General features: G+C 43.7%; 1 protein-coding gene across 2 annotated transcripts in view; it reads right to left on the reverse strand.

Annotated features, from left to right (window-relative positions):
* Positions 1–13,502, reverse strand: part of TMEM161B (transmembrane protein 161B) — a 61,124-nt gene extending 47,622 nt beyond the window's left edge. For both annotated transcript variants that reach the window (XM_055790696.1, XM_055790695.1), the window contains exon 1: positions 13,360–13,502. In XM_055790696.1, coding sequence (XP_055646671.1) covers positions 13,360–13,362 — 3 coding nt within the window. In that variant the 5' untranslated portion in view covers positions 13,363–13,502. The remainder of the gene's footprint in view (positions 1–13,359) is intronic.
* Between the last annotated feature and the right edge of the window lie 475 nt (positions 13,503–13,977).

A 13,977-nucleotide genomic window follows, 5' to 3' on the forward strand; every position in this document is an offset into this window, starting at 1 on the left:
TTCTACATCTGAGCTTTGTCATGAGCTCCATGCTCATCCATGCACATCAGTGTGGATTGTTCTTGAGCTTGGAGGAGGTGATCCTTGAAAGTCAACTAGCCTTCCCAGACCCCTCTTCTCTACAAGTGCACATCCCATGGGAATCTTCCAAGCTGAGGCTTGTTCATGCCAAAGCCTTCTGTCTTAAAAGTCTAGAATTATGAACCTGCTACTTGCCTCATTTCCTTCTCTCAGGATCCTGCACTATACCACCTGACTGTCACTACAACAAAGGCTGCACAACTTTCACATCACCAGCCAGTTCTGTCTTGTTTGCAAGTCTCAGGTCCAGCAGAGCACTTCTCCTCATCAGGTCCTCAATCACCTGTGTTACAAAACTGCCATCAAAAGCACACAAAAAAATTCCTGGATTGCTTGATGTCTCTTCAGAAGATACTGGGAAAGCTGAAGTATCCTATAGGACCAGTGCCTGGAAATCTGAAGATCCTTCCCCCTGTCTGAAGAAGGCCTTATCTTCTACTTCTTCATGATTAAGCCTATCTATAGCAGACACCTGCAACATCACCCACATTGCTATGCCCTCTATCCTTTACCCATAAGCTCACAGATGGTTCATTATGCACCTTATGGCAGACTTCCATGCACCCCTGCTGTGCTCTCACTTAAGGGCAAGTCTCCCTACACACTATCTCAGCCAGTCCTTCCGAAGGGCCTGTATCTATCCATGGCAGCACTCCAGTTGTACCAGCTACCCCATCACATCTTTGTTATCCCAATGAAATCATTCCTCTGCAACTTCATACAGCCTCCTACTTTCCCATTTTCCCCCATGCTGCATGCATTAGGGTACAGGCAAGTCAGAGATGCATCCATGTGCACCAGTTTCTCAGCAAAGGTGTAAGACCTTCTCCCTCAAAATGCTGGCCTCATTATCTGTGTACAGGCATTCCCTTGTTTGTGTTCATATATTTGTGTATGCCTCCCTCCGCCCCACTTAGTTGTTTTCAAGGACTCCTCTACATGTCACCCTGCATCCTTTGCTCACCAACTCAGTCCACAACATTTTCCTCTCAATTTGTGAGTTACCTCCCTCCTCCCTTAGTCCTAACATAAAGCTCTCCACACCAGTTTGGCCAGCTTGTTGGCAAAGATGCTTCTATCCCACTTTGTCAGGTGGATGCTGTCCCTTCCTAGCAGTCCTTGCACCTCTGAGAGGGTCCTATGGTCATAAAAGCAGCGTCCTTGCTGTCAACACCTGCTATGCAACCAGCTGTTAACCTACAGGATCCACCACCCTTTGTCAATCTTTCCCCTCCTCGCCAGCAGTAGCTTTGTTAGTCTTAAATATTGTACTAAGGGAAAAGTTCTCTTTTCTCCCTTGAATGCTTTTTTTTTTCATTTAAATAAATCAAAAATTGGGTCAATACTGCTTTTATGAAAAATTACAAGCAGATGAAGTGTCACAGGTGATGACCAGTATTATCCTTAAGGTAACATGATTGAGGGAGACTAAGGTAGCATAAATTACCTTTCAGCGTATACAAACACTGCCCATGGCAGGGGGGTTGGGACCAGGTGATCCTGAAGGTCCCTTCCAACCCAAACCATTCTGTGATTCTATGATGCAATTACTCCTAGGGCTTCCTATTTGTAAAGGAAAGAAAATGCCTTTTCAATTCAAGATAACAAGAGGGAAAATTATGCAAATCAAGGCAATATTTTTATTTTTAATACAGGGTAGCAGGTCCACTAGCTGAACTAAAATACTTACAATTCAGCAGACCATTTAAAAGTGCACCTACAGAAACCCATTTCCTTACTCACGTGAAGGGTGCAAGTTGTAACTGAACCCATCACAATCATTTCGGTCATTTGGTCTTAAGCCACTGAATGCCCTGCATCCTCCTTGCTCTCTTTCAGCAGAAATTCACCGTACTCACTCCCACAAAGGTTACTGCTATACTTCTTAAACACAGAAATATCTACAAAAATATGTAAGCTTACAACTGAAAACAACTTAGGAAATTTTAAGTCATTTAAAAAATTTTAAAAAACAACAATGGTATCTCTAATCATAATTTTAAACATGACTGTGGTGGAAATATCCTTCTGGCATTTTTCTACACTTCAAGCAATTAAAAAATGGATATACCCACTCACTTGATCAGGGCATTTTTCTCTTGACTTCTGAAGGTTAGTAATCAATCACGAGCAATACATTAACAGCGTAAAGCTGCCACATGAGATTTAAATATTCCACTGCATTAATCTTCTCACAATCAGCCAAGAACACATGGCACAGGAATACAGTAGGTAATATGCCCACTCAAAACTACATGCTATGTGCAAAGCACTTTTGCCAGCTCCACTCTTTTGCTACTGTACGTGATTACACGCTACTTACACATCTATTAATACACTCTGGAAGAATCTACAAAAATCCAAAACACCTCATATTATTGCACTCAAACGCATCTTTCCACACCCCCCAGCCCCCAAGCCACAAAATACAGGGTTCATTCCGATTCAGACTCTCTCTAGATAAGTCTCCTACATACTTTTAGTCTTCCCGTTACCATTAATATCAGTTTAAATTCAAAACCACTCATTTCAGAAACCTCAATAAAGATTATGTGTTGGTTCCCACCAGTATCTTATATCTTCTACTAGCCATACTCTCATGTACAAAACTCAAGAGTTTAGAAATTAACCAGAAATCCACAACATAAAAAACAGAGCCATGCTTAACAGAGCATGATACGCGTTTGAGGGAGATGCTCAAGGCCAAAGTCCATAAGGGGGTTTTGAGAGCCTCTGGTGAGGAAAACCTGCAACCCATCAAATCATATGATCTTTGGTAGAGTAACTGAGCACATAATCATTGACAGGCTTGACTCAAAAGTAACAGAAGCATTACTCACCTCTTCGAGATGAGGAACTGCTACACAGATCAAATAAAGTGTCTGCAGTTACAGAACAGTTTGTGGAAAATGACATTATTTGAATCGATTTCATAAGACCTTTGGCACTCTCTGATCCCACATACCTACATGCTTCAGCTTCACAGCTTGGAATTTGAAATCCAAATTCAAGACACTGGAAAGAGAAGCCCGTACCTTGCTGATCAGAGACATTTCTGTCAACCTGTGTAACACTGAGAAGCACTCTGCCCAAAGAAAAGATGACTGCGTAAGACAGTTCAGTCAGTTTCTCTGCAAAACAGAGGCTGGCAAGAAACCTCGCAGTCAAAGAAGATACTGAAATAGTACAACGAGGCAGGGACTAGGCTAATAAACTGCAGTCCATCTGTGTTTCTGTGACAGAGGAAGGTCTTTGGTTAGAGGTGTCTTGAGCACCATGCTCAGTTCCAGGTCCTTCAGTAAGTATAGCATTCTTACTTTTGCTTGTGCAACACTGCACATGTTTCATACAAGGAAGCTTTTAATAAAACATAGCGGAGAATGAGTAAGTGCTCTACAAAAAATGTGTTAGCAGCTACATTAATTCATGATTTTAAGAAATCTGGAAAAGAAAGGCGACAGGTCCAAAAGGCAAGAGTATAAGCTTGAATAAAGTACAACCTAACTTTAGTTTTCACAGTCTATACCTTTTATAGTACATATTTGGAGACACAGTTGCTGATAATTAGGAGAACAAAGTAAGAATAAGCAATTAAGATAAAGTAGCGATACTCTTATCTACAAGTTCAATGTACTTATAATACACTGACAGTTATCTTGGAATAGTAACAACAAAAAAAAAATTTAGAAGTACTTCTGATGAAAGGATATTTTTCTTTTCACTGTGAATTGATTTACAGAACATGCATAGCAAAGATAGCCAAGGTTAATAACGTTATGCCAAGACACCATTCCAGTCTCCCCATTTTAACCTTGCCCAAGGTTATTCTCCCATGCCTGTAGTAACAGGTCAGGGTTTTCCCCTTTTTTGCTTTACCACATACCTAGACATCACAGATCATTCAAAACTTAGCCTTACAGGGGACTCTGAAACTACCTGTTCTCTAACAATAATTGTCTCCTCCATCGCAAGAGAAGGGCCTTGAGCTGAAGCCAGCTGCTATACACACCAGGACTGCAGCAGCACTACAACTGCATGCCTGAAAAAGCAGCTAGTAGAATCCAATTTACAACTTCACCTTCAGAAATGCAATGCCAGCTACTTACTTTCTGAAGTGGCAAGTCTTGTAAAAACAAGAGTTTTACACAAGTGCACTGGAATATTATATAGATGTTAATTCAGGGCATATCAATCTCTTTCAATGGTAGCACACAACCATACTAACAGGGTTGAGAATTTTCAAGTAAGAAATTGAAAAGCTTTTGTATTATCAGCTAACAGCAAGATCTGTAGGAGAATATAACAAATACTCTTATCTTCCACAATTTCAAAAGTGCAGTGATATTTGTGAAACCTAGGCGCTAAATCAATACAACCTATTAGAAATGCCATTGCATCAGTGACAGGTTATTGCTCTTGCTATTAGATGAGACTTTTCCATATGCAAAATTTTCTCCATATGTATACATCCATGTTCAAGCTGCAGCTTGTAAAAGCAAGACAGTGCTCTCCTGAAACAGAAATGCAATTCAGATTTGTTTGCTAAATAGTAGAAAACATTATACGGGATGGCCAAAGAAAAATGAGCTTACTGTGCAACATCTTAAAATGAATGCTTCCTGTGAAAAGACTACTTTCACAAAATTCCCGTACTCAGAATGATAGAATCATAGAAACATTTAGGTTGGAAAAGAGCTTTGGGGTCACCAAACATAACCCAGGACTGCCAAGGCTATCACTAAACCATGCCTCTAAGCACCACATCTATGCCTTTTTTAAAGACCTCCAAGGTCTTTAAAAACCTCCATGGTGACTCCACCTCCCTGGGCAGCCTGTTTCCATGCTTCACCACCCTTTCAGCAAAGAAAGTTTTCCTAATGTCCAATCTAAACCTCCCATGTAACTTGAGGCTGTTATCCAGTATTGTCAGCAATCTGAGCAAGTTCAAATCTTATGACTTGTAAAAATCACACATTCATAAAGCTACTTTTGGGAAAGAAATCCGTGCAAAGAGACCTCTTCAAAAAGCAGATTTTTTGTTTCTTTTTCCACACCAAGTTTTCCCTGAATTTGTATTTTCCTACACCTGCCAGTGTTTACAACATAGCACAGACAACAAAAGATGCAGAGTGGCACAAAGAACATACAAAGAGTCTGGGACTACCACCAAACTGCTCACCTTTGCAGGTCTTTCCCACCCAAAGGTCACTTCTCTCCTGACAAGTGTCTTTCAATATACTTAAAGGACAGCCATAAACTGCTAGATGGAACCAGTCACCAGCAGCACGACACTCTGAAGCATATGTTTTGTTTAAAACCAACACTATGTTCCAGTCAGCCACACTGCATTTTACCTGGCAGTTCTGCTTCTTTTTCCACCAACACTCCCTAAGCACAAAAATTACAGAACTAGTTATCATTAGGCAAACCAAGTTACTGCCACACAAATCTCGTGACCAGAACAAAAGCATTAATAAAATCACAGAATTATCATTGTTACTGAAGAAAACAATACAGAGTATCTGTTGTACAGAACATTGACATATATCCAACATATTATTAAATTACAAGTAAAACTAGTTCAGATGACTAATTTACTACAAAGGGAAGAACAAGGTTGTATTCTATTATTGCTATTCAAGATTTTTAAAATCTAGTTTACCCATACTTCCTCAATTAACACAAGTAGGAACTATGGAAGCTCTCAATCTCCAGGACATTTGCTTTTTAAATCGCAGAGTTTTCCATTACAGGAATCTTTCCAAGTATAAAAAGCTAAAAGTCTTTAATGCCTCTGCTGAACAGTCTAAAACACCATAGCCGTACAGATACCTGTGCAAAGTTTAAACTTGTGAGCATAACTGGCATTGCAACTACATACACGAGTCCTGGCAGTACCAACTTGGCAGAATGCTGCCAGTAAATTGTTTTGACAACTTGATTTACAAGCAAAAGAAACTGATGAACATTTAATTCCCCTGTTGCTTTGGAACTGGAGGACACAGCTTCCAAGCAGCACAGAAGTAGACTATCATCTCTTCACTTTGCTTACGTCATGGAATCACACACAAAGATTATTTGTCCACACTGCCAGCAAGTAGCAAAGGAAATTGGACCTGATTTTTCAACCCCATCAGGCAAAGACTCAGTTTATTTAAATAAGGACCTACACTGAGAGGAATGGCTGTATTTGCTTGCAACTTTCCAAAACTATCCTCAAATACAGACCTAGACATCACCACCCATGCACTCCTACAAATGACAGGAGTCTTTCAAGACCTCTTGATTAATATTCTAACCTCTACAGAAAAGAAAAAGGAAAAAAAAAAGAATGGAGTAAAAGACATGAGAAAAAAACTACACAGCTCCTTTCAGATTTCAATACATATCGCTATTCAAAAATACCTTGGTAGAATCAGTGATTATATCTTCAAGTATTAGAAGTGTTAAAAGTCAGATTTTACTGAAAGTATAAACTGTATTCCCTAAGCAAGACTTCCATCATTTGAACAAACACTATGTCACCACAGTTAAAATGACATAATGACATTTATATCCATATAGAAGAGAAATACATGTATTAATGGCACATACAAAGTATGGGTTTATACCTGCACTCATGTATCCCTACAGTGCCCCATGTATCTCATCTCTGTAAAGTAAGTAGGTTAAAAGCAGAACCAATCAACTCTGGTGCTTTAATCAATAACTAAGACCTAAATACAAAATTCAACTTGTCTTCATAGTGATGGAGGTCCAGTCACAACATAGCCACCACTATTTAGGCTACATATATCCAGCAAGCTGATGTCATTAACAGCAATTACACCAGTCAAGCTTCACGCTTCCACTACTATCTATATTACAAGTCCATTTACTGTACGTTGTAAGTTGTGTCTGTGCTAAAACATCTGTTGAGAAAATTAATCTGAGCCAGGATTTTTCATAAACCCAACTGCGGAAAAATTACTTGGGGTGGGGGATTAGAAAAAAACTGGGACATAAAGGAGAATAGTATTACAGAAAGCTTTTTTAGGGTAAAACACAAATACAATTTTCAGGATGGCTGGTATGCACAGAAGCTACTTTACCACAGCTCTTTAAACCAACTCAGCACCTGCTGACAGCGGTAATGGAGGATGGAGCAGAGCGGAGTGGAGACCCCACGGCCAGGCTCTGTTGTGCTCCCTGCAGGAACGGGAACTTGATGGCACCACACAGCTGATCAGCTGCACAGCGGTTGTCACACGAAGGATCCATGAGATGTCTGTGGCTGAGCCAACCATTGCGGCAAAATTACTTTCCTCAGGTGAAAACAACTCATCGTAACACTAACGCACAGCTCCATCTCAAAGTTACCTGCCTGACTGGAGTCACCCAAGCTCCACCTAAATGTAAAGAAAACAGACTGGTCTTGGACTGAAATAAGTACAACGGGGGAGGAGGGGCAGGAATTGTTGTGTAAACTCCCAAATTACCACACTCTGATTTAGTGTTTAACAATATGCAAATCTGTGCATAAAGTAGGTGACCCAATCTCTAAAGTTGTTATGAATAAAAAGACTTCTGATCAAGGGAGTCAGCTTTGAGAGGGATGAGGAACAAAGAACAGATAGTGAAAAGAGCACCATTACCTAAGTTACACAGAAAGATGCCTTCAAGTGAGGAAAGTTCTGGCTAGAAGAGGAGACGGGCTCATAAGATGTTGCAATCCACAGATGCCAACAGAAACTTTGTTGGAAATAGGACAAAGATGATTGTGGTAATGGGAGATTGCAACCTCTTACTCAAATAGCCACCCCAGGGGAGGGCAAACCCCCACCTGAGGAACATGAGTAGTTAGTAAAGAACTTCAGTGGCGCTATCTGAGGATGCGCATGAATTTGCATTAGAAGCGAGAAACCTGTAACTAATCCTGTGTATGATAATGAATATGCAACGTACTATGAAGAACAAAAAGTAAGCAAAGGAACGGAGAAGTTAGGGAAGGCTCAGTCGTAACTTCTGGGACCGGTCTACGGGCTCAACCTGTCCCCTCCCCCATAAGGATGCCTACTGGGGAAGAATATTCTGTGACTAACTCATGCTAGCTGTTACTGTGTACTGTTCTAAGCTTACTTTGCCATCAGTGTATTATCTTCGCATAAGAAATCTTTGAACCTTACTCCATCACAAACTTGCATTTTCGTATAATAAAAGTCTTCAGCTTAAGTTCATTTTGTATAAATCTCCAGAGATTTGAGTAGTTGTTACAAGGGATTTGACTCAGTGACACTGTCAGTGGGGATCCCTGACTAGTTTAGTCAAATCACCCTCCCATACAGTAAGCTGTCAAAAGGCAGGTAGTGGACGGGCTGGTTGGATACAAGGGTCTCATCTTTCCTGGGAAACTGAGCCAATTAAATATAAAGTGGTGGAGAACCCCCCCTCCCCTTCTTAACGTGATAGAAAAATTGGTATAGTCAACAGGATTATCAATGTCAATGGACAAGCTACTGCAAAAACATAAATGTGCGCTTTCCCGTATTGAGAAGGGGTGGGCTCAAAAGTTTTGGGAAGACAAAGAGAAAGTGGTAGAATGCTTTAAGCAGTGTCAGGCTGAGCAGAGATTTAAAGAAGGAAAAGGTAAAGGTGCCATTTGTGCACTGTTAGGAGCCCATTTATCCTATGCACAGAAAGAAGCTAAAGAAGAAGAAGCTAAAGCCTTGCTCCCAAAGAGGCTGCAAATGTAGAATATGCTTCTTTGAAATCAGAGGATGATGTCTTGAAGTCATTAGCCTCTGAGAGGGAGACAAGAGATAAAATTGTGATTGAGAATAACCACCTTAAAACTGAGCTATACCACCTTAAAATGCTGCTTGATTTAGCAGAGCACAGAGAGAAACAGCTGTTGGAAAGCAAACCTCTGTTGGAAGAAGGGTTCGCCAGAGTCAAGAAGACGCTCAATATGAGTTATGCATCTTGCTCAACTTTATTAGTTTCTAACACTACTTATATAGAACCGATACACATGCATATTCGTAAAGCAGAAATATAATTGGTGAGTAGTCTCTAAACGCGCACCGTTCTCACACCCCTAATTATCATGACTAAAATAAGCATTCTATCCATGTAGCTAATTGTGTTGCTGTGCTTCAGCCTTGTAGTTTGTTACTCCCTATCTTCCTATACCGGTCCCTATCTTTCTTGGCCCTGCACCTGCTTTCCCAGCAGCTGTAGCTTGTTACAGCCATGGCCTATTGGCACAACATAATTACTTGGTCTCAGGATTCAAGAATAGCTCAAGGCCACCTTTCTTGTTAACTTCAGCACAGCAACTTCAGTACAATTCTGATTACAGGCCTATTCTAATACCAGGCCTGGACTGTGCAGATCTTCAGAGATTCTAAAGCCACACTTCTGCAGCCATTCTTCTGCAAACCTCTGTTTCCATCAAGCAGATTCAGGAGTCAGTGCATTATGCAGACCCTGAGACCCAAGACAGGGACATTTGGTGTGACAGTAATGATGAAATCAAGGGAGACCCTCGGCCAGTTTCCTTGCAACTGCAGGTTAAGACTGAGGCTGCTGTTGATAGTGATGAGGAAATTCAAACTGTTGCCCATAAAGTCCTCTGGTCACCAGCAAAACCGATAAAATTACAGGAAAAGTATTTGAGATGACCAGGCGAATTTGAAGTGAAGTTTGTATGGTGAGTTTCACTCACAGGGGGAGGCTGAATTTTGTTAAGTGGGGAGGAAGCAAGAGGCTGTTGGGGACCAGGAGTATTTCTAACCACCATGCCAGATCAAAATTACCCTCTAACAGCATGGGTGCATACAGGGCAGTAGCACAGATCCTCTGGAAAGAGAAGAGCTGCTTGTAATTAGAACTGCAGGCTTATCAGACTTAGGAGTCTGCACAGAAGGCAGCATGCTTACCAGCAATGTAAGAGAGGTCTGACAAGGATATCCCCAATGCCAGCTCCTATTGAGCCAGCACAGTTGTCCCCTCTTTTTTGTGGGCTTCCTGATTGTCTTAAAATGTCCATGGTCAATATTAAAAATCATTTGCGAGAGGTTCACAATCAGGGTAATTGCAATAGATGGGGTCAGTGAGCCCCTGACCACATAACCACTTGGTGTGAGTTCATACAAGAAATAGTTAATTATGGGCGCTGCATGGGCTGGACCAATTCATTCACAGAAGTCTCCACACTGCCCACAGTGAGACCGCCAACTTAATATCCCATGCAATCTAAAAGCGATTAAAAATCCAAATTTAGCAAAGAGCAGACTGACCTATGGCATCAAGCCAGAGAACTGGGAGTACCTATTTATTTATTAAAAAATTAGTGATTTACTATTGGCTCAATAGTGTTACCACTAATGATCTCCACAAGCTAGTTCAATCCTTAGTTAAGGCAAAGAAAAATAGTGGGAATGAGGAAAAACAACCCCAGGAAAAGTCTCTGCCTCTGAAAGGGTGCATACCTTCTGCACCAAGATAGAACTTAACTGATCTGACAGAATCCTCAGCAAAAAACTTGTATTGCCGGGTAGAACAGTGAGCCACCCTAGTTGGTGGATACTACCAGTATACTGGTTCTCTGATAAATGTCCCGAACCCCTTCTCAGTATTCCAACTGGACCTAAAAGAATTTGTGTGGACTTTGTAATGAACACAGAAGCCCAAATGTCAGTAACCACTGCTGAAATGGCCAAAGCATTAAATATATAACATGCCAAGTGCAAAGTAAAATACACCAGAATAGAGGGAGTGATTAAGGAAAGCCCAGTGGCAAAAATTAATTTATGACTACCCAGGGGAAAACAAATTACCTACGCTGAAGTATTGGTCAGAGTAGCTGAATCTAACATTTTGATATTTGATCTGCTATATAGTCAGCTTTGGGAAATGCCGGATGAGACTGTATGGAGTTTTGCTGCTCCAGGGACAGGAGATGAGAAAGATTATGGGGACCCCCACATAACTTCTGAGCGATGTGGAGAAAAATGGGACCGGTGAAATTAATTGGTCTTTAAAAACCATCCACACCTCTTCCTCACTCTCAAGTTACCAACATAAAACAACACCCCTTGTCAGCAGCGGCGAACTTGAGTATTGACAGGGTGGTGGCAGATTTAGAAAAGAGAGGTTTCCTCACTTGAGCCCACTCTCCACACAATTCTCCTGTTTGCCAGTCAAAAAGCCTATGGGCAATGGAGCCTAACTATTGGTTACAGAAAATTAAATGCCAATACTTTCCTTTGACTGTGGCAGTGCCCAACTTTGCCAAACTGGTGACACAAATACAGGGAGCCCCCCATATTTGGATGGCTGCTTTAGATGTTAAGAGATATGTTCTTCATGATTCTGCTCCACAAACAAGATAAAGTGTAGTTTGCCTTTACCTGGGGAGGGACTCAGTATGTTTTCATATTCCACAAGGACACAGACACACCCCTACTATTGCTCATAATGCCCTGGCTAAAGTCTTAGCAGAGGTCCCCATCCCACATGGCATCACAGTGTATTAATACATCAATCACATCCTGACTGGGGGAGAAAAGCCACAAAGCACTAGAGATAAAATGAAAACCATTTGGAAAACACTAATCAAATTGGGATTGGAAGTCTTGGAATCAAAGTGCCAAGGGCCAGCACAAGAAGTTAAACTCCTAGGAGTCTGGTGGGTTAAAGGAGCTGCTTCTGTCCCCCCAGACACACTGCAAAGCATAGAATCTGGGCAGAATCCAACTAGTACAAAGGAACCACAAAAATCCCTGAACTCTGAATTACTGGCATAACCATATTCCACCATTGCTTGTCCTTTGTACAAGAAAAAAAAAGTGGAAATCATGTGAATGGACAGAACAACATACCAACACATAAGACTTACTGACAAAAGAATTAAGATTATTCCAATGGCTTTGATCTATGCACCCAACCAATCCTATCCACATAGAATGGGAGCTTAACAAGCACAGCTCCCATTGCAACTCATGGCAGAAAGGAGCAGGAGAAAACACCAGGAGGGCCAGAAAGACCACTGGAATTTAGGTCCCATTCCTTCAGTGACAGGGAGATGAGATACTCAGACTTTGAGAAAAGTTTGTTCACCTGGTGCAAGTGGTGAAACAAGTGGAGCTGATAAGGAGAGGGCACAGTATGGTTGTTCAGGGACCCTCCACCTCCTAGATGCAGTCCATAGGGTATGACACCACCTGCAGGTATTGCTCAGAAACCTACAGCCCATAAGTACCGTGCCTATCTGGAAGGCATCAATTAAATTATGCCAATGACTGAAGGTAATGTTAAAGAATCTAAATTACAATAGGACATAGGGAGTACACTGGCATTCCAACCAACAACAAGTAAGCCCTCCCTGATCCTGGAGGCACCTTCACTAAAAGAGGCTGGTAATCTCAAGGCTTTCTGATCAATATGGCTTGATCAATATCAATATGGATGCATAGTCTTACAGACAGGACAATGAATGGCATTATAAAGCTATGGCATTACAGGTGGGCACAGGGGAAAGGTTAAGTGAAACAGGCAAAGGGAGTGCGCAAGTAGGAGAGCTCGGAGCAGTTTTACTAGCTGCGCAATACGGGCCTAACCATATCTACACAGTTGCATACGCTGTTTCCAAAGAAGCCACTGAGTGGACAGGGCACTGGGCAGCCAACGACTGGCAGGTGAACAGAGTCCCAGCATGGCAAACTGACAGGCCAATCATGTATAAACGGTTCAAGGAAACCCCTCTCCTTTATGTGACACCAACATATCTGCACGCTGCCACAGCATATACTACAACTGCGATGTAACTAGTGGTAATGAAAACCAAAGCATGGGATCAAGGTTCCTAGACATATTCAAGACCACTGCTAATTAAATGATCTATTTACAGGGGGCCTACGGAAGAAGTGAACAAGCAGCTCTACATAGCTATAAAAATACATCTTCAGACCGATGCAAACCACAGTAAACTGCAGTGGCTCACCCCTCTGTGCAGAACCAGCAAAGAGGGAAACAACCACCAGGAAGTAAAAATGCGTCGATGTAAAATCGCAGCAAGGCAACAAGCGGCACAGTATGTTCTTAACGAGTACCAGCAAAAGAGAACAATATCCCTGCACCCCGCCCCCGCTTCCTCCCCGCCCCACCGTCCCCAAGCCCAGGAGCTGCCCCCACGGCCGGGCAGGCCGGGCCGGCAGGCCCCCAGCCCCGGGAGGGAACCCCAGGGGCTCCGCTCGGGCGGCCTCACCCGCAGCCCCCCGCAGGCCCTCCGCTCACCATGGTGCTTGAGCCGGCCCCGCCCGCCGCCGCTCCAGCCGCCCGGCCTGGCCCCGCTCCCAGCTCATAAATCCGCCGCTCCCGCCGCCCCGCCAGGCCCCGCCGCGCCGGCTCCCGCCCGGCGCACGCCTCGCCGCGGAGGTCACGCCAGGACCACGTCAGGACCCCGCCAGGACCCCGCCAGCCCGAGGCCCGCCTGAGGTGGCCGCACGACTGCCTGCGCGAACGGCGCCGCGCCGCGCCCACCCGCGCCTCCGCGCACACTCCCGCGCCTGCCGTTCCGCCCCGGCGGGCGGAGGGGAAAGCGGCGGCGGAGGCGCCCGCCTGCGGTACGGCATCCGCCCGGCCTTTTTGCGCGGGTCCCGTCAGGCGCTGCGAGGGCAGCCGGCCCCAGGCAGGGCACCGGCGCGACCCCAGCCCGCATGACGGGAGAGGTCGCCCCGAGGGCCGGCTGCCCTGCCTGGCCCCGCGGAGGGGAGCCCTGCGGCGCAGGGCGGGGCGGTCGCTGGGCACCGGGGGAGACACAGGGACGGGGGGCGGCGCAGGGGGGGGGGGGTTCGGCGGCGGCGGGGAGCTAGGCCGGCGGCTCACTTGCGCATGCGCACAGGCCCTTCCCCC

This window comes from Falco peregrinus, chromosome Z (genome assembly GCF_023634155.1).
Source record: "Falco peregrinus isolate bFalPer1 chromosome Z, bFalPer1.pri, whole genome shotgun sequence".
NCBI classification, from domain to species: Eukaryota; Metazoa; Chordata; class Aves; order Falconiformes; family Falconidae; genus Falco; species Falco peregrinus.